Source organism: Cydia fagiglandana, chromosome 19 (assembly GCF_963556715.1).
Source record: "Cydia fagiglandana chromosome 19, ilCydFagi1.1, whole genome shotgun sequence".
NCBI lineage: Eukaryota > Metazoa > Arthropoda > Insecta > Lepidoptera > Tortricidae > Cydia > Cydia fagiglandana.
Genome location: NC_085950.1, coordinates 4,468,475 through 4,490,433, shown reverse-complemented (window position 1 = coordinate 4,490,433; position 21,959 = coordinate 4,468,475). Strand labels below are relative to the sequence as shown.

At 37.3% G+C, this 21,959-nt stretch overlaps 1 protein-coding gene across 1 annotated transcript; it reads right to left on the bottom strand.

The window, feature by feature from the left end:
* Positions 1-510: 510 nt before the first annotated feature.
* On the bottom strand, positions 511-21,733 carry LOC134673872 (phospholipase A1 VesT1.02-like). Its single transcript, XM_063531923.1, has 8 exons — positions 21,646-21,733; positions 18,343-18,606; positions 17,605-17,701; positions 16,716-16,876; positions 7,209-7,331; positions 3,619-3,861; positions 2,985-3,165; positions 511-2,808 (listed from the first exon to the last, which is right to left on the bottom strand). The coding sequence occupies exons 2-8, from the start codon at positions 18,599-18,601 to the stop codon at positions 2,649-2,651; spliced, it is 1,224 nt and encodes a 407-aa protein (XP_063387993.1). The 5' UTR covers positions 18,602-18,606; positions 21,646-21,733; the 3' UTR covers positions 511-2,648.
* Between the last annotated feature and the right edge of the window lie 226 nt (positions 21,734-21,959).

Here is a 21,959-nt window from a genome sequence, read left to right as displayed (position 1 = left end):
TCATTCTACTCAGAATCGACATCATTCTCCATCCTTCCATTAAAAAAAGATGTCCCAAAATGTCCATTCCATTACGTCACGTTTTATTATGAGAATTTTTTTCATTTGTATGGGCGTGACGTAGTGGAATGTACAATTTTCATACAAATTTTTGGGACACGTTTTTTATCATCAGGATTGAATATGCTAGTGATTCCGAGTTGAAAGAACCCAAAAACACCAGGATCTGTGAGAATAGGGTTTTCAATATTTATTTTAGAAAACGCCCTAAAACGTCGGCTGTACTGTAGAGAACAGAAACATCGTTCTCGTACAGTCAACTATAAAAATATGGGTGTAGCCAACTTATTCAAAAATATGTTACATAGTTCTGGATTCGCTGACATAAGAGATATGGGACATATTTTGATGATTTGTGCACCCATATTTTGACAGTTGACTGTACCTATGCTAAAGGATGACTTTTTTAAATCTGGTGTAGTTTACATTATTAGGGTAAAAATAAAACAATTTAATTTTTGTATTTGATGTTGGTACAAATATTATTTAATAAATTAATAATATCACAATCCATGATAAAAGATAAGATAAAGATAAAAAATAGTTTATTCAAGTAGGCATATTACAATGCGCTTATGAACGTCAAATAAACCTTTACCGGCTCCAACCGTACACCTCTGCCCCGAGAAGATTTAAATCCCCCCTCAATTGGAGGAGGGTATCCCAATATGGGACCGGCAACAAACTCGGCGGGACACATCTTTTCAAAACATTATTACATCTTACATGTACTATTGAATCTCTATTGAGGTATTGATCTACAATATAAAACTATTTAAATTATTTAGGTAAGGCACCGCGAGCTAGTAAGCTATGAGCTATCGGCTATAAACACGAACAAAAGATAAGCACTCCCGTGTAAATAAAAGAGACACGGCGATATTTATAGCTCACCGCTGGGCGAGTAACTATAAATATCGCCGTGTCTCTTTTATTTACACGGGAGTTCTTATTTTTTGTTCGTGTTTATAGCCGATAGCTCATAGCTTACTAGCTCGCGGTGGGACCAGTGCCTAACTATGTCAAACTTAACAAACACACAAATATGATTGTCAAATCAATAGGAGCATCACAACATGCTAAATATTAATAAATTATTAAATATATTAAGTTCTAAGAACTGAAACGATAATTGAGCGTAAAATGGCGGGTATTGTTCACCGTAAAATAGCCTATAGTGTAAACAACATTATTTGCGGTATTTGACGTCTGTCACTCACAACAGCAATACTACGTAAAATGTCTTGCACATCTAAATCACAAAGGAAAACAACTGCACTGCGAACGTTTACGTTCTACGTCTTTTTTTTTTAATTTTAGGGTTGGCCGGACACCACCGTCATGAATCGGTAGTCGTCTAAATAAATCGATATGAATTTTTCATTTTTCTTTTAATAAAAATAAGGAAAAGGTGGATAATTAACTGTAAATATGGATATATTTATCGTCACTTAACAGACAACAAATTTGACACAGAAATAACATAAATAAACTTTAAAATAGATCCCCAGTTAGTTTCAATTTTGACAGTGGGTGCAACCTACTCGGTCGGTGTATTAAATGCATTTAGCTTGCGGGAAAACCATATAATTCTAGCTTTATTTAAATCTCAAATAAAAATTCATTATACGTCACAATTCGATACCTCAGTGTCTACGTGCCATCCAATCGTAATCGCTTGCTGTGACAATCGATTTGCGTTAGTTACATCTCTATATACGTCAGTCACAATGTGTCAAATAACGCAAATAATGTTGTTTATACTTATAACGTGCTATTTACTTAATTTACTCCTTTTAATTAAAACATACACAACGCCTACTGGCAAATGAACGGCAAACACGTGAATACCATATAATCAGGCAATGAAAAAAACGAATACGCAAATGACAACAATGCAATTGTCCATTTTACATTTGCATTAATAATGTCAATATAATATTTTTAAAATCTGTACACACCCATCCTTACAGGTACAGTAAGGTACCTACCCCCGTCGCCATACTAGTTGTATAGAGTTAGACCAAGAAAAGTCTGCAGCGGTTTTGATAGTCCACGGCACGCAGTGCAAGTGTTATACGTCATAATTTCATAGAAGTTGAAAATTCGTTGACGTTTAAAATTACACTTGCACTGCGAGGGCTATCAAAATCACTGCAGACTTTTCTTGGTCTAACTCTATCCACTTTTCTAAAGTCAGACCAAGAAAAGCCCGCAGTGATTTTGATAGCCCACGCAGCGCAAGTGTTATATTTAAACGTCATACTTAATTTCATAGAAGTTTGACGTTTAAAATAACATATCCACTGCGTGGGCTATCAAAATCGCTGCAGACTTTTCTTGGTCCAACTCTACTTATGTTAGGACACATATTGTACGGTATTTTATCCTATCGTCTAAAGCAGGCCACTGACGAGCTTTCCAAATGGATGCCGTTACAATGGATTCATCCAAATGGACGGCATCCTAATATTAAACATTGTACGTTTTTGACATTCACGGACCAATTTTGGATTGCAGCCACGCTATTTGGACTGTTGGAAGGCTCGTTAGTGGCCACCAGTATTCTGTGGTGGTCACCTTAACATTTAACCGAATAGGTTGGAAACTTTGGCGCCAATGTTCCTCACAATGCCCTCGTTGTTTTTCCACGTCAGGCCCTGCTTGCCGAGCCCGTATGGGCTATCTTCGCCGGTCTGCAGATAGTAGCGGCCTGTCGTGCCGGGCTTCGAGGCGAAACCCATGGGACTGTGAAAAAAAGTGAAAATGAGTGTTAAGATAAATAAAAATAAATAAAATAAAAATAGTATTATTTGCCAAAAAGTTTACAATCTCCTTCACTGACTCCGCGAAGTACAACCACGCGCGGCACGTCTGGAACAGACAACTGGGCTGCTCTGAACCGCTGTATGGGAAGTATTTACCTGATACTACTCTCGCACTGGCCCTTCTTGAACGTGTCATAATCCTCGCACCTCCGCGCGGGGAACGCGTCAGGGGTCTTCACCGACTCCGCGAAGTACAACCACGCGCGGCTGTGGCTACACGTCTGGAACAGGCAGTTGGGCTGCTGCGAGCCACTGTTGGGGAAGTAGTCCACTTGACCTGGGAAAGAAAATAATAATGTGAACTTAGCCTCCTGAGACCCAGAAGCATTGTTTTGTTTTTGAAATTAGAACCCTTAGTTACACAATAAAAGTTCAAAATAGATTTTGAAACATGTATAAAAAATTGTACGCTGGGACTTAGGAGGTTAAGTACCTATATATAAGGGTGTTAAGGGTGGGAACTAGGGGAGAGTGGGGTAAGATAGCTTAGAAAACTGTGACAGGTTATACGTCAAACTTCTATGAAATTATGACGTATAACACTTGCACAGTTGCACTGCGTATGGTATCAAAATCGCTGCAAACTTTTCTTGGTCTATAACTCTAGGCGCTTTTGAAATAACTCCTCTGGATAGCATTTAAGTATCACTACTAAAGATCCACCAAACCCATTCGCTTCCCTAAAGGGAAGGTTGAGATTTGAAGGTTTCACTAAGACACAAGAACTTACCAACAGGATCCTTCAATCCATAAACCCCCGCGTCCGTGTGTATAACATCCACGTAATCCGCATCCGTGGCCTTGAGCCTCAACTCGGGTTCCACGTGGCTGAAGCACGGCCCGGCTGGGTCGAGCCCGGTTATCCGGCCCACCCGGTAGCCGGTCAGGTTGGCGAAGGTCTTGCCGGTGAAGCCGGAGATGTGAGCGCCGAGGCTGTGCCCGATTATGTGGATGCCGGAGGGATTGTGGCCCTCTGTGGGTTTAAAGTTGCTTAGGTTAGAATTACAGATTCATTAAACTTATTGTATACGATAAGCAAAGAGAATAGACGGTATAGAGGGCTATTGCCAAAGTAAATTTTGTAGTCACGGTACATTTACTGCCATCATCACACGATTAAAACTTAAAATAAAATTGAAAATGTATAAATTAATCAAAATATGTTTACGGATAAATGATTTTTAATTTTTATTGTTCCATACCATACTGACCCATGTTCTTTCACTGATATGTGTTAAAGTTGTTAAATATCAAACGGTGTCAACGCCATCTAGCCGAGAATAGGCCAAAGGTGTGTGCGCCATCTATTCGAGAATGGCTTTTCTTGATTTCCGAGGCACGTTTTTTTCTTAGACTTTATTTATCTTATACGGAGTTATATATATCTCTGCGATAAGGCGATAAGAGAGGAACTAGCAGTACTGATAAATTCCGCTACTTGACGCTAGATGTCGACTACGAAATAACGCACTTTTTGGTAAAAAAAAATGATACAGGGTGTCCCAGAATTCGACGTCAAGCCGTTAACGGATGATAGACCAAGTCATAACAGTTATCATAAAAATACAAAAAAAAAAATCCAACTCATGTTCTTTAAAAATTATGGTCACTTTAAAAATTCACTAAAAAATCCACATCCTGTAATTATTCAAGATTACACAATAATAAAAAAATTTGAATAAATTATGGAATTTGTAGTAACAAGAGTTAAAGAACCATTACAGGGTGTGGATTATTTAGTGAATTTTTAAAAAACATGAGATGGATTTTTTTTTGTATTTTTATGATAACTGTTATGACTTGGTCTATCATCCGTTTACGGCTTGACGTCGAATTCTGGGACACCCTGTATATGCAGTTGCAGTTACCACTCTTTCTTTACTTAATATTACTCTATGCCTTAAGTAAGTGAGTAATAACTAACTACCTTGTTACAAAATAACCTAAACAAGTTTTTTTTTTACCCTGCATACGAGTAATGAGTAATATTTTTTCCGGATAAAATAACACTTTTATCTGATCATCACTAAAACAATACAATGAAAAATAGAATTTTCCTACGATCAAAGCGGTTGCGTGTCAACAATAAGAAGGTACAGGTAGGGAATATGTGACGTTATCTATGAAAAGAGACCTTATTGTCAATGTCGCTTACGCCGTTATTAATGATGATCCGATATAAATACAATATCGCGCGACGCTGTGCGGCGTAAGGGCCATCGACAATAAGGTCCCTGTTCATAGATAATGCCCCATAATAGAGGCATATGTAGTTTACAAGTTTACATGACGTAAAGTGGCAGTTATAAACAGATTTATGTAGCAGTAGTACTAGTAATAGTAGTATAACATGTCTGTTTTGTAATCGACCTCAAGAGTATCATTTGCTTGTGGGTAATTTACTTCCTAGTATGGAAATTGTGCGCCTTTGACAATACGAACATAACTTTACAAACTGCTAGTAAACTGAATGTTAAAAAAAAAACATAAGTAGAACTGACATTTTGAAATGTAATTAAAAGATGCTGATTGCTGATACTTCTAACAGAAAATTGGCTGGAAAGCATTAATGCTGTAACTCGAACTACAATTATAGTAGGTACTATTATTGGTTATATTGGTTATATTATTGCATGGTTACATTACAGCATTTTTAGGGTTCCGTACCCAAAGGGCAAACCGGGACCCTATTACTAAGACTTCGCTGTCCGTCCGTCCGTCCGTCCGTCCGTCTGTCACCAGGCTGTATCTCACGAACCGTGATAGCTAGACAGTTGAAATTTTCACAGATGATGTATTTCTGTTGCCGCTATAACAACAAATACTCAAAACAGAATAAAATAAAGATTTAAATGGGGCTCCCATACAACAAGCGTGATTTTTGACCAAAGTTAAGCAACGTCGGGAGTGGACAGTACTTGGATGGGTGACCGTTTTTTTTTTTGCTTTTTTTTGTTTTTTTTTTGCATTATGGTACGGAACCCTTCGTACGCGAGTCCGACTCGCACTTGCCCGGTTTTTGATTTCCAGCGACGATATGTATAAGGATCAAGTGTTAAATGTTGTTGGGTTATTATTCGTTCTTTAAAAATGCTTGATTATTATTATTTTTTGTGTGCACGACCACAGATAATAGCTTGAATTTTGACAACTCTAAATATCCGAAAGGGATAGTGTCATATATTAGAAAGAACAGCATGATTCGGTACCCTGAACCACTGTCACATAATAAATAATAGTACTAGGTACAGAAGACTCACTCCCTAACAAAACACGTCTCTTACGATCAGCACAGATATGGCCGCTAGGTGGCGACAGCGCCACGCGCGGCTTATGGCAAACACCAAAATTGGGGCCGAACGGATGTACTTTTAGCTACCTGTAGCAAAGCGACGAAATCGCGGAGTGAGCCACGCCTGCCACTGTAAAACTTCGGTTTTGTAGGAAGTTTCCTTTCTGTACTGTAGTACTATGATTTATTCTGTGTTTAGATAGGTACTTTACCTAAATTATACGAGTTTGCTTAAGTAGCCATTAAAGTTTTGCTTATCGCTAGACGATTTCTATGTAAAATATCTCTTTATAAGGATACGTCTTGTTAACTGGTGGAAAATACCGTAACTGACCACAAACACGTACTTAAATAAGACAAACAAGAAACAGGGCCCGATTCGGATTTTGAAATAGACATCTATTAGATATCTTTTAGACATCACCAAGATACGCTAACGATATGTTTAAGATCTAACCTGTCAAATTTGACGTTTGCGCGATTCTGGAGATATGTACCTATTCTTGAACGATTTCCACGGGATATGACTTAGAGATCCAATTCACATCTAATAGATATCTTACTCTATCTAACGTAAAAGTGACATTGGTTGCCCGAATTCCGCTGCAAAAGAGAACTAGTTGATATCTAAACTATAACGTATCTAGAATGGATCTAGTACGTGTCGGCTCTTGTGAATATCTTGAAGTTCGAATACGGCAGACAAGCACATACCGTTTAGAATAATTTAAATGATGTGAATAATTATGCTAACTCGTTTCGAGAACACCTTGGTTATAAATAACGACTATAATTATATTAATTATAATTATTATGCTATTAATAAAATTATAAACACTGTCAATTAATAACTCAAGACCAGTAGTTACTTTAAATGAGGCTTCCATACAGTAGTTCGTAGGTTTAAAATCGCCGAGTTCGCTACGCTAAGGTCTTTCTGCACTTCGTCTCTCCAGCGGTACCTATGGCGTCCAGGCGGCCTTCGGAGCATGGGTGGAGGTTAAAAGGTTAAATTTTATATTACTTACTGTTAACCATGGCAGCGAGCACTTCTCCCAGCTTCTCTCCTATGAACCGCACGTAGGTAGACGACCGTAGGTACAACCATTTGATCAGAGAGCTAGCGTCCAGGGCAAGAACGTTGGATTTTCCTGGAATACATTAAATAAAGATGGTCAAGCAAATCTTGACAGTAGAAAAAGACGATATCCCTTCGCGCCTACATTTTTCATATTTGCCGCCTTCTACTGACAAGATCTGCTTGACCATCTATATATTCCAAAGCAGCTGCTTTCAAGAATCAAGAATCAAGGCCGTTCTTGTCTACGTGACAGCGTGATAAAACGGTGTCCGTCACTTTCTATCCCATCAAAAACATAAATGTAAAAAAGGAGAGCCAAGTTCAATACAAAAATTATGCTTGGCTGTGGGGCTCGCCGCAAAAAGAATGGAGATCTAAATGAGTGCCACTGCCAAGTTCTATGCAAAATCCAAATATGTATTTATAGGAACAAAATAACATTATAAACAAGTATTAAACTCTATTTCTTTGCTTTATTGGATACCTATAACAATTGCTGTTATTTAAAAAAATGTGTGATCTTAAAGCAGGTTAGATTTGACTTGGCCAGTTTTCATTATATCAATCATTTTATATATATTGTAATTCTGATAAAACCTGGCCAAGCCAAATCTAACCTACTTTAAGATCTCACATTTTTTTAAATAACAGCAATTGTTATAGGTATCCAATAAAGCAAAGAAATAGAGTTTAATACTTGTATATAATGTTATTTTGTTCCTATAAATACATATTTGGATTTTGCATAGAACTTGGCAGTGGCACTCATTTAGATCTCCATTCTTTTTGCGGCGAGCCCCACAGCCAAGCATAATTTTTGTATTGAACTTGGCTCTCCTTTTTTACATTTATGTTTTTGATGGGATATCAATACTTTTTGTAAAGAAAACTAGGCAGGTATTGAGATTTAATGTTTTTTCTTGTGTTTCCGCTGTATGGTTTTTACTTCTGTTCTTTGTATAATTATGTGGTGCCGCGCGCCGCCGACGACACACCGTTGGCCGGTTGTTTAGAGCGTATTATAAGTTTTTTGTATGGGGACACCACTTATTTTTTGACTAAACTTTATTTTAATATAGCAAATATAATAATACATATATTGGGGTAGTTTCAAATATCTGCTTGTAACGGTTCCAACGCTACAATAAAAAAATATTTTTTTGTATGGGGACCCCCCCTATTTTTTTAACTTTTTTTTATTTTTAGATTTTTTCCTACGCTTACACACAATAACCGAGCTGGATTCCAAATTTCATCCTTCTAGGTCATCTGGAAGTAGGTTAGGTTTAGGTACTTATATGTCAGTCCCAATAAAAAATGGTTTTTTGTATGGGGACCCCCCTTATTTTTAAACTTTATTTTATTTTTAGATTTTTTCCTACGGTTACACACAATAACCGAACTGGATTCCAAATTTCATCCTTCTAGGTCATCTGGAAGTAGGTTAGGTTTAGGTACTTATATGTCAGTCCCAATAAAAAGTGTTTTTTTTTGTATGGGGACCCCCCCTATATTTTAACTTTATTTTATTTTTAGATTTTTTCCTACGGTTGCACACAATAACCAAGCTGGATTCCAAATTTCATCCTTCTAGGTCATCTGGAAGTAGGTTAGGTTTAGGTACTATAAGTCATAAGTCAGTCTTAAAATTTACCACTTTTTGACCTTCATACCTTTATAACCGTTTGAGCTAGCTTCATGAAATTTGTGCTTCTAGATATCCTTATGGATATAATTAAACACACGTAGTTTTATGTGTTTACGTCAAAGATGTTTTGAGTTATAGAAGGGTCAAAAGTGGCACCAAGTGGTTCGTGTAATATTACACTCGGCGCTGGCTAGCCAGTTCCTTTGCTTGAACTTGGCTTGACACGCTGCCGCGTGTCTAGATCCCACGGTGTTAAAAAGTGACAGTTATTTTATCACGTGGATAAAGATGGATGAAGCCATCCATAATACGCCGGCAGGTTCAAATACAACTATTAACTCCTCAAGGCCCTTACCAAAGATATGTATATCTGTGACGCTCGTCACGCTGGCAGCTTTCTCAAAAAGACTTGCCATCGCGATATAGCGCGGAAATGCTGCCTGCGTGATGGGCACCTTGCCGAGAGACTTTGTCTGTGACTTTGTAGTGAAGAGATAACAATCTTTTCACGGTGAATCGATTTAGATGAAAATTAGTTTTTATAGTTTCCACGTAAATCATGATTCAATAAAGTATAAACATGGCCTATATTGGCCTATAATGAATATTAATTTATTAAGGATGACTCACGCTAGACCGGGCCGTGGCCGGGCCGGAGCTTCCGGAGCGTCGTTTTCTATGGAGAGCATCACGTGATCACCGGGGCTCGGGCGTGGCACGGTGCGGGCCCGGCCCGGTCACGTCCCGGAGCCTCCTGACAACCTATTTTTCTCTTCGGGTGGTATTCTACTTGTTTAAGATCTTTGTCCAATATGTATTGCGTCTCACTCTCTCATTAAGCAAAATGTGAGACGCAAATACACATTGGACCAAGATTGGACAGATGGAATACCACCCCTGTGTCGGAATATATTTGCCAAAATAAGAAGGTTGCAAAACGTCATAAATTTGTTTGTTAAATATGATGGTATAGCTAATTTGTTACTTGGTCGGTTTATATTAGGTACAGCCGTCTTTGATATAATATACGTCAAGATTATATAGGTTGGATAATGTCTTGATTTATTTTGTGAAATATGGAAGTGTTGCTGAAATGTAATTTAGTCGGATTATATTAAATGAGACATCTATTGATGTTACTGCTTGTAAAAATGATTCAATAATGAGAATGTAGGTTTATAATGAATATTAAGATACTATAGTTTTTTCTCACATTACCACTTATTATATGGAGTGTAGAAGTAACTTATTACTTAGATACTTTTTTATTTCGTACGAAGTTCATAGAGATATATATGACAATACCGTATCTATAATTGGTCACACCAAATTTGTCAGTAAATAAGAACAAAAAAACTATACTCATCCTTTTCTTTTGGGTGTTAGTACTAGTGTAAGACCAAGATAGCATGATTCTCTCTATCTATGTTTGAAATGAGACAGTCCTTTGACAAACTATAATAACCATTTTTATTCATTCATTTAGACTTCAACTAGTTCAACTGATCTTCTCTGCCTGCACAGAGTACAAATTTACATCATAACTATGCCTTAAAAGCAGACTCCACACTCGTGCGCGAATCTTGGCTTCGCACTGCGATTCGCACACGAGTGTGGAGCGGGCTAAACAGTTTTATGTCAACTTTTCACCATGATATTGATGCATACTTACTTTACTCTTTGCATCCAGGTGACTTGTTTACAAATGGCTTACCGCAAAACGCGATAATCAAAATTTCGTTATCTGCCTCTGTCGATAAGAAAAGCAGATATCGAGTGATTGCCTCTGTCGATATGCAGGGAAGCAGATATCGAGTGATTGCCTCTGTCGATATGCAGAGAAGCAGATATCGAGTGATAGAGAGGCAGAAACCGAAATGTTGGTTTTCGTGTTCCGCAGTAGATCCTGGGGTTAGTGAGAGTAACGCCCCATACGCAGAATGTTCCGTAATATTCCTAAGGAGCATTCCATGAAATTGTCTACCGTTGTCCCGTACAAACGCGAAGTTTCTGAAGATTTAAAAGTATAAGAGTTTCCTTTTCTATGACAAATAGTCAAAAATATGCACAGAAAAATAATCGCCTGCTTTAAATGCCGAGAAAAAAGTCGCAACACAGCAAATAAAATGCGTTTGTACGGGACAGCCCGTGGAATGCTCCCTTAATTCCTGCCTAAAATTACCCAAAGGCACTAACTACTGAAATAATACAATAGTACTCTTCGTATATTTTATTGTTCTTATATAAATGTCTAAGGGTGGTATTCCACCGTCCTATCCAATTTCTTTGTCCAATGTCATCGCCTCTCACTCTCTGATGTGAGACTCAATAGAAAGTCAGACCAAGAATAGTCTGCAGCATATTTGATAGCCCACGCAGTGAAAGTGTTATTTTACACGTCAAACTTCTTTATTATGTCGTATAAATGACACTTGCACTGCGTGGGCTATCAAATCCGCTGCAGACATTTTTTGGTCCGACTTTACACATTGGGCAAAGAAATTGGATAGATGGAATACCATCCTAAAAGCTTGTAAAAATGCGGTATAATCCAAGATTTCACAGGTCCACCCGCCATTCTGATGTCAGGATGGCGGGTGGACCTGTGAAATCTTGGATTATACCGCATTTTTACAAGCTTTTATTTAGTTTCACCTGACCGTTGTCTGTCTGTCTGTCTGTAATCAAATCTTGCAAGTTAAATTTGATCCACTTCCCGGTTTCCGATTGTAAGTCGGGTGACTATGCAATATTATGGTGTCATCGAGCTGATCTGATGATGGAGACCGGAGGTGGCCATAGGAACTCTGTGATAAAACAACGAAACCTAATTGTGTTTGGGGTTTTTAGAATTGTCTCGATGAGTATTAGTTGCCTGTGGAAAAAAGTACAGTCGACGATAAAAGCTTGTACCAAAAATTATTTTTTTGCCAAAAACTTATTATTACATATCAAACTGCAAAGAATAAAAATTTATTGAATAGGTATTCATGATCTCCTTAGATGTGGCTGCTACAGTCTTGATTTGCCGAGTGATCATCGCTTTCCGGTTGCAACTTGGTGCCATCGAGGAATGTCCATGGTACATACATGAAAAAAAAATCGTTTATAATACAATTAATTGTATCACAATACCTATTTTGATTCTATCGCGAGCATATATACACTCTTTGGTACTTTGTTTTATAAGCTAGGTGTACCTAGTGATTATACTAGCTGTGGCCAAGGCTTAGCCCGTACGGAATTTGGGCAGTTTCTCTTCCTTCCTCTCTATAAGTGCCAGTTGCATCAACCACATTTGACAGACTGATCATCGTCAGCCGGCGCGCCCCGCGCCTTTACTATGAAACTTTCCATACATAAAAATTTAGCGAACTCTTTAACGTTCGTAACAGTTTGGTGCAACCGACCCTAAGTAATATTTTTATTAATAAAAAATAATCAAAACATATACCATCAAAATTATTTACCATACTTCATGTCATAACAATAAAATTATAATACAGTCGCCATCAGATATATCGGAGCGGCCAAGGTGCTCACAAATATCTGAGCACGCCTTTATTGTCAAGGCGTTAGAGTGCGTGTTCAGATATTGTGAACACCATGGCCGCTCCGATATATCTGATGGCGACTGTACCTAAGCACCGAAACCTTACATAGCGCTGTTTTTTGGAAATACTGTAGGTACATTACATACATACATACATAATAATTATTACTATTTGATTTATCTTCACAGGACCGTAGGTCTACGCTACGAAGTCTAGGAGTATATAAAAGGTTTCAACTCAATACGGACCCGTTCCCGAAATAAAGGGTATCGACAGACAGACGGCCGGACGGGCAGACGGACAGACGGAGGACGGACGGACAGACGGACAGACGGACAGACGGACAGACGGACGGACGGACGGACGGACAGACGGGCAGACAGATGGACGGAAGTGATCCTTTAAGGGTTCCGTGTTTTCCTTTTGAGATAAGGAACCCTAAAAAATAACTTTTGCTTATCATAGCGCTCTTTCTTTGGACATACGTATGTGTACAATAATATTAAATTTATTTTACTCCTCTTCTTATTTCTCACGTATGCAAGTAGTACGTACCTACTTGAAAAAATAAAACGTGAAAGACATCACTGTTAAGGTTACTAGGTCTAGGTATTACTTCTAGAACCAAAAAATATACTTACAGACAAACCTACGTACATACAATACACTTACAAATATTTTAAAAACAATCCTCCTACTTCAATATCATGGGTGCATGCCTGCATGGGTCCCATATGATATAGACATTTGATCCTTTACAAAAAACTTATCATCTAGCCTAGCCTATTGGTAGTATTTTCTCGAGCTTTACGCAGTTAATTCAGGAAGTTGTCATACCTACAAGACAAAAGCATTTCGAAAGCCACATTAATCATGGAACACCTCATCTATGTGTAGTTAATGCAAATGCTGTATTTGTCAAAGAAAATAAAATCTCATCACACGGTCAGGGTTTCACCCTTAAAACACAGAAATAATTTGGGTTCGTATGTTTTGGCGCAAGATAAGGAAAGCTGGAAGATACTCCATCGACAAGAGAATAACTCTTAAGTTAATGATGATGATGATGATGTTTTGGATAGCTAATGAAATCCTAAAATACAGACAGACAAACACCCTCGAGGAGAGAACAGCATCAATGCATACTAATATATAGGTATTACGAGTACAAAGGCGAAAGCGGGTTCCTATGCAGATTCAAACGGCACTACACCATAATCATACCTATTTTTGCCAATACCTTGACGCGCGGGGTAACACGATACATTACCTGCATTCAACGTGTTCTTGCATATTCAAATACATTTAGTATCTTTCTACAAATTTAATATCACTATTTTTTCTTTTGACATGTTTATTATACTATTCGAAAAACATGACAGCGTCAAATATTTAAAAGTCGTAAAATGTAAAAAGGGATACGTGGAGAAATAAGAGGGAGGCCTTTGCCCAGCAGTGGGACAATATAGGCTCATAATAATAATAATAAAATGTAAAAAGGCATAAGAAAAGAGTCCAAACATATTATTTAAGAGTCGGACCAAAGAAGGACTTTTTTTAATATTAGATCTAAGCATTAGAATCTTAGTACTTATAGGCTAAGCCTAAAGTGCCATTTCAATGCAAGCTAATGAATAAATATAAACTAGCAACCCATATTTAAAATCAATTATATTGTTATCTTCTTCTGCACGACTTACAAAATATACCTAATTTCCAAATCGTTATCTTATACTTTTTGAGTAAAATAGCTGTGACATATGGACAGACAGACAGACAGAGACAGACAGACAGGCAGACAGACGGACGGATATGACGAAACTGTAAGGGTTCCGTTTTTGCCATCTTGGCTTGTTTTTCACCAGAGGAAAGTAAGTAAGTAGATAGTTTATTTTTTGTAACCGACACAATTCTATCTTAGTGTAACGAGCTTAATAGTTTTTATTTACTTACTTATTTTATTGAGAGCGCACCACCGACATTCTTAGTGGTATTCGCTGTGGCCGAAAACAGCTTGTAGATAATTATCTTATACCGATACTTTTTAAATTTTTGTTACTTTGTGGGGCGCCATTGCCATTGGAAATTTCTCCTCTTTTAAACTCGTTTTTCATGCATGGGTTCCTGAAATTGAACATATCTGAACTGAACACATGAACACTGAAGAACGTGGCATTGATGGGAGAAAATAATGTCAAAACCAGATAAGCTGAAAAATCTACATTTGTAGAATGTAACTAAATGCATTGGGTACCACTACAATTTGCTGACGACTACCTAAATATTCCATAATATCAATATCCAGTGAGGAAAACGGGAACTATGTTTGTATGGAGAACCGGTCATTCCCTTTCCTCTTAATAGCTTAATATACTTCGGCACATGATTATACATATTTATTAATAGGTACATGCACTGTATTTCCATACCTTAAGCAGAGAGCCAGACGGTGAATGCTGGATATTGGTTTCTGAAATCTTGTTATTGTTTTACCAAACGTTGTTTAATTCTGCCGTGTGGACGGCTTCGAAAGAATCTTGAGTCATATGTAAATAAAGCTCTTTACATCATGTTGTATGTACCTCTTCTTATTTTTCCGAACGTGTCGACGTGGATGTACGCCCTAGAGTATGCAGTAGCCTCTTAATCAGTCATTAAGGCAGCTAGGGCCAATATTTTGATTATATTATTTCCTTCCGTATCCGCTTGCTTCCGATCGAACCATTGTTTTCAATCTGATTGACATTTATTATGACATTTGTCATGAACAGTCAGCTCGGACGTCCCGGTCGGCTCGGATAGGGCTGGGTAGGACTCGAGCCCTTTGAATCCTCTGCTTGAAGACTACTCAATTTTCTGACTCTTATAATTAAGTTTAAACTCGAGTTCTTTTCAACTAGATAGAGACCAAAGTCTCTTGTAGAGACTTGAGTACTTTTCAGAGAATTCTCGTTTTTTTACAAAAAAAAAATCGAATTGCATTGTCTTTATGTATAATTTGTAGATTAGATACGTACATAAATCATAAAATAACGCTTAATTTCGTTACTGTTATATAGGAAAAACCTATAAATTTTTTCACGGAGTCTTTATTTGGAGGCTCGAGTCCTTTTGAGTTGCTCTTAAAAAGGACTACAAAGGACAGAAGTCGGGAGAAATTTTTTAAGCGCAGAGTCTCGTAAAAACGAGCTGTGCCTACATCAAATTCAGACTCAAAGGACTCGAGTTCCTACATGTAAACACTAGAGGCTCGGACATTGCTTGGACAGCACTAGTGTTAATGTAATAAACGGGTGGCCCTGACGCCCCGGCCCCGGAACGGCCCGGTCACGGTGGCGCTCCTGACAGCTCCTGCGTCGGCTCGCTCCGGCCCGCCCCGGTCCGGGCACGGCCCGGTCTAGCGTGAGTCATCCTTTACCCGGGTGACCCGGGTCAGGCTCATATAAACAGTTAGGTAAATCCGACGTAAAATGTTATCAAAACATCTCACAAACTGTCGATGTCGTGCTCTCATTAAAACTGTATCAAAATGTAACAATAACAATTTTCTACTTAACAATTTAATAGGCCTATTAAAATGTAGGTACTTGATCATAAATTGCCTACCACAATGTTGCTATGCTCATTATAATTCTATTGTGGCATATAAATGTCTACAATTACCATAATTATCTTATCTAACGGTATTGCGTTATTCTTTTGTTTCTATTTTTATTATATTATAGATGTTATAAGTTAGTTATGATAGTTATCTTTTAAAATAAAATAAAATAAACTACTTCCGACCTTGTTGCTTTTCAATAAGGTTCAAAATGGGAAAATAGGGTTAAAATGGTGGTCGCGATCTAATTTTAATATAAGAGTAGGAACTACAAAGGTACATGTAAAAAATAAACTGTCGCCTAGAAGCAAGTTATTAGAACGCTGATCTATCTCTGACGTCATCTAAATAAAAAAATGTTTAAGTATAAGAGTTGGTTAGCTGATATCATATCACTTGCATCAGGCCGCCTAGCCAAGGTTACAATCGCTATCGCTTCGACAACGAAAAGCATTATGTATCTCTATCACTCTTCCACATGAGTGTGACAGTGACAGTTGCGTTTCGATCGCTACGGAGCGTTAGCGATTAGCATCTTGGCTACGCGGCCAGGTCATCAATGAAACCATGGATGAAAATAATACAGTTTCTGAGCGGGGATGAATTGTCACCCAAGTATGGTTGAAAAGTCTTATTCTAAAATTACACTACCTTGACTCAGCAACGCTTCACTGATAGCTGTATTACTCTTTTTACTGGGATCATCAGTGAATCCATGGATGAAAATGTACAGTAGCTGCGCGGGGTTGAATTCCCGTGCCTCAGGTATGAGCTCCGCTGCGGTGGTGATGTTGTATATCGTGACGACGCCACTGCGGAGTTATTTATGCGGTAAATAACTAGTATAACTATTCACACATAATTATCTATATTTGTACAGTCAGCCAAGAAAGTGGTCTACCACTTTTCAACTCTATCTTCTGATTGATAGAGTCGAAAAGTGGTAGACCACTTTCTTGCTGACCGTACATTGAACTATTATACGTATTACTACGTATAGAATAGGCACAGAGAACCAACGTTTTGCGCCATGTGTTGTTGTCGGCGACTACAAACTATGGAAGCGGAGCGTGAATCTCACGATACGCATAAACGCCATTAATTTCACGGCACTTACGACGTTTTGGTCGCGTTGTACATGTTGCGATTACGACAATTTTATTGTTTTTTTTTTCAACTCACAAGTTATTTATTAATAACAAACAAAATGAAAAAAAGCCAAACGTTAAAATTAAAACTAAAATTTTATTCTTTGGTATGGCTTCTCTATCTATATAGGTATGAAGTTATATTCGGCCGAAAGACGGGCTGAATATTTGGTATTAGGTATTAGGCCAAATTCACTATTCAGGGCATCTCTAGTCATAAGTGTGACCGTTATATATGCATTCGTCTGTCTGTGGCACCATAGCTCTTAAACTGGTAAACTAATTTAAATGTGTTTTTTAATTTGGTCGCTGGTTTTCTACCGCTGGTTCTGGTTCTTAGACATGTTTTATCAAAATCGGTTCATCCTCGTTGGGGTTTTTTTTTTACTTACGGAGCCTTGAACTCCAGAGTCAGTCGGTCTAGTTCGGGCTCGTCATCTCCCTCGTAGTCCTCGTACGCTACTCCGAGGATCTTCTTCACCTTTGTACCTGTACACAAAGCATCATCAACAAACTGAAAGTTGTCATATATCAGCGGTCGGCAACCAGCGGCCCGCGGCCCGCATGTGGCCCGCGAACCTCTCACTTGCGGCCCGCGAACCGCCCTGGCTATTTTGTATATAATATTGACAAATGACAATTTCTGATAAAGTAATAAATATTAACAAAGTGCGGCCCGCGACCACTTCGTTAACTGCTATGTGGCCCTTGGCTGCTAAAAGGTTGCCGACCGCTGTCATATATGAATCTTGTGCGTTGCGAGGGTTTCAAGGCACGAGGCCCTCGGAACCTAAAATACTCTAGTGCAGAAACGTATCATTTTCTGCACGCCTTTTAGAACAAGAATGACCCTCTTTCCGAGCATGAGAAATGTAAACTTTAAACGATGAATCGAGAGAAGAATATTTTATCTCCCTTTTTTAAACTCTACCTATGTTAATATCAGATTTTTTTTAACTTCTCTATGGAACTAAGTAATACATATGTATGTTAAATTTAAGATTCTAGAGATAGTTCAAAAAGGTATACATGTTTATAAATATTATGACACTGACTATGTATTAACACTATGTCTTGGCATCCTGCAGCTGTAAAAACTTATACCTAGTGTTTGTCTGAATGATACTTACATTGGCTAGACCCGATATAGGCAATAGTCTCATCTATAGGCTGTTTAACTGCAGCTATCTCTTTCTGCACCTCCCTTCCGAAGCTACCGGCGGCGTTCGAAACGTTCCCTGTCACTGCGTCGCGCACGTTCACCGCATCACCGACAGATGGCACTGACGGGGTGGGGACTGAGGGGAGGGCTTGCTTCAGCCCCGAGAGCGGGTTGTCGGCCGAACACATGGCGAGGGAGGCTATGAGGAGAGGTAGTAAGCCCGCCATTTTGTCTAAAAAAAGAAATACAGATATAAACGAAATGAAGTAGCTCCCCGATTCGAACTTTAAGATACGTCAATTGATAGATATAGAAACGATATGGATTAGATGTGTGAGTGTCAAAAGTAACTTTGTTTGAAGAAACGTCACATTTGACACTAACATATATAATCCATATCGTTTTTAGATCTATTAACTGACGTAGGTATCTTAAAATTCGAATATGGCCGTTGGTAGTTTCACTAAATCTAAATCCAATATTATATATGTAGCTAGGTATTATATACTGTATTTAGGTAAGGGCTACGCTTGTAAACAAGAATTACCGATAAGATAAGGAAATGCTTATGATTACATAATATTTGTATAGTTCATGTAAATAATTTACATCCTAATTTACTATTGATAATACCAGAGATATATATAACTCCGTATAAGATAAATAAAGTCTAAGAAAAAAACGTGCCTCGGACGGCCAAGGTAAAGTAATTCTCGAATAGATGGCGCCATTACCTTTAGCCTATTCTCGGCTAGATGGCGGTAACGACACCGTTTGGTATTTAACAATTTTAACACATATCAGTGAAAGAACATGGGTCAGTATGGAACAATAAAAATTAAGAATCATTTATCCGTAAACATATTTTGATTATTTTATACATTTTCAATTTTATTTTAAGTTTTAATCGTGTGTCGATAGATGTCAGTAAATGTACCGTGACTACAAAATTGACAATGACAGGACCCCTCTATACTATCTATTCTTTTTGATAATACCTACCGTCTTACTATACTGGATTACAGTTCGGCGATTTTATGGTACTTTAGATCACTAAGCTTAGCCGCGGGTGGACAGACGGACATACATATATGAAACTAGTTGCCTAGAGAACCCTAAAAAACCGGTCGTACCTTATTTGATGCAAGGTGAAATGTAATACAATTCGATACCAAGGAATACCGTAATACCATATAAACTCATCGACCTCGGTCTTATCTTTAATTCTTTTATTCGCTTAACGATCGCAAAGGTTACCTACCTACTTGCGAATCGGAAATGCATTGTGATAGTCTAAATTCATCCCTTAAGGTGGTGAAAAAGGGGATGAAAGTTTGTATGGAGGTTAAACATTTTTTTAAGTGGGACTTGGATCGTTGTATAAAAGCATATTATTAGAATTGAAGAAAATAAAAACAACGGGGTGCACTCCGGGAGTGCCGGCAGAAGTGAAAACTCAACGACATTGTAACTCAAAATTTTAATGACAGCGCCATCTAGTGCAAAATATCTGCAACACTATGTATGACTTACTTGACTTACTACAGTTATATTAATAGTTATAGTTTGAGGGAAACTCACTAGATGGCATTTAAATCAAAAAGCAATGACATTATATTTTAAATGGCTACAAATATAATGACCACCAAAAAATATTTTGGTACCCTAAATAAAAAAATCATGATTACCAAAAAAAATTACTGAACACCAAAAAAATAAGGCCTAAAATTACAAATGTACCACCATTTTAATTACGACTGCACTTCAAATTGTATTTGAATACCAAATATATTGAATGATTACCAAAAATCATTAATGATCACCAAATCTTGAAGACCAAATAAATGCGATATTTTCACCTAAATAAACCACTATGATACCAAAAAATTTATACATATTACCAAATAAAGTAAAATGATGCCAAAATTACTAGCCCCTCCCGCTCAACCCCCGTACCCCGCACCGCATAACTTAGGTAGGCATACTGAAATGCTACTAGAAAAGTATGTTAGGTTAGGTTTGTACTGCTATCAGTTAATAAGTGGGCTAGGTTAACACTGCGACCCTTACAGAAACGAATTGCTACTAGAAAAGTGGGTTAGGTTAGGTTTGAACTGCGACCCTTACAGAAAAGAAATGCTACTAGAAAAGTGGGTTAGGTTAGGTTTGAACTGTGACCCTTACAGAAAAGAAATGCTACTAGAAAAGTGGGTTAGGTTAGGTTTGAACTGCGACCCTTACAGAAACGAAATGCTACTAGAAAAGTGGGTTAGGTTAGGTTTGAACTGTGACCCTTACAGAAACGAAATGCTACTAGAAAAGTGGGTTAGGTTAGGTTTGAACTCCGACCCACACAGAAACGAAATTCTACTAGAAAAGTGGGTTAGGTTAGGTTTGAACTGCGACCCTTCCAGATAAGAAATGCTACTAGAAAAGTGGGTTAGGTTAGGTTTGAACTGCGAACCTTACAGAAACGAAATGTTACTAGAAAAGTGGGTTAGGTTAGGTTTGAACTGCAACCCATACAGAAACGAAATGCTACTAGAAAATTTTGCTTTACTTTAATAGGATAGCAAGATTTAAAAATTTGGTTATAATTTTACATTAAAATGGAGTTCTAATTTTGGTGGTCATTTACTATTTTTGGGTTTACAATGATTATTTTGGTGTCATTTTATTTTATAGGATAGCACGATGTAATAATTTGGTTATCAATTGACATTAAATTGGGGTTTGAAATTTGGTAATTATTTACAATTTTTGGGTTAATAATGATTAACTTGGTGTCATTTCCTTTAATAGGATAGTAAAATGTAATAAAATTGGTAATCATTTCACATTAAAATGGTGTTATAATTTTGGTGATCATTCATTATTTTAGGGTGGTAAAGTAGATTTTTTTGGTATTAAATTTTATTAAATCTGGTGATCAGTTAAATAGCAGCCATTTTAAATTGCGTCCAGGAAAACAATAAAATTAATTATTTTATAATGAGAAACATTTTAAGTAAGTATATAGTCAGCCAAGAAAGTGGTCTACCACTTTCTTGGCTGACCGTACCTATTCGTAATTTATATTTTGAAATTGTACCTATAATATTAATTTTCAAATATTTTGTCAATTTTACACTTACGGGATTCTTTTTCAATTTGTTTCTCATTTTAAAACATAAAATAAAACAAATCTAAAATAATAAAAAAATAAAAACTTGAAAAAGGCACCTTTACGTTTAAGGCATTGTTAGTTTTGTTAAAATAATTAAAGACTGACCTTATTTTAAAATAATCCCAAGTACCTCTTCACACTGTCACTACCGATACTCCCGACTTGCGTCCGAAGACTGGCATAATTGCCGTTCTACCATCATATATAAAAGCATGTTGACGCAAATAAACTTAATTTTGATGTTTAAGTTCTTGGAATTGTTTTCACCTGTGTAAAGAACAATTATTAAAATAATAGTTGTTTTAAATTATTGTTTCAATCGAAATTAAAGTCATTCAGTTGAATTAATTCAATTAAAAAAGAAGAACAAAGTTGAATAAATTAATACCGGATGTTTTATGTTTTAGATTTCTACTTTT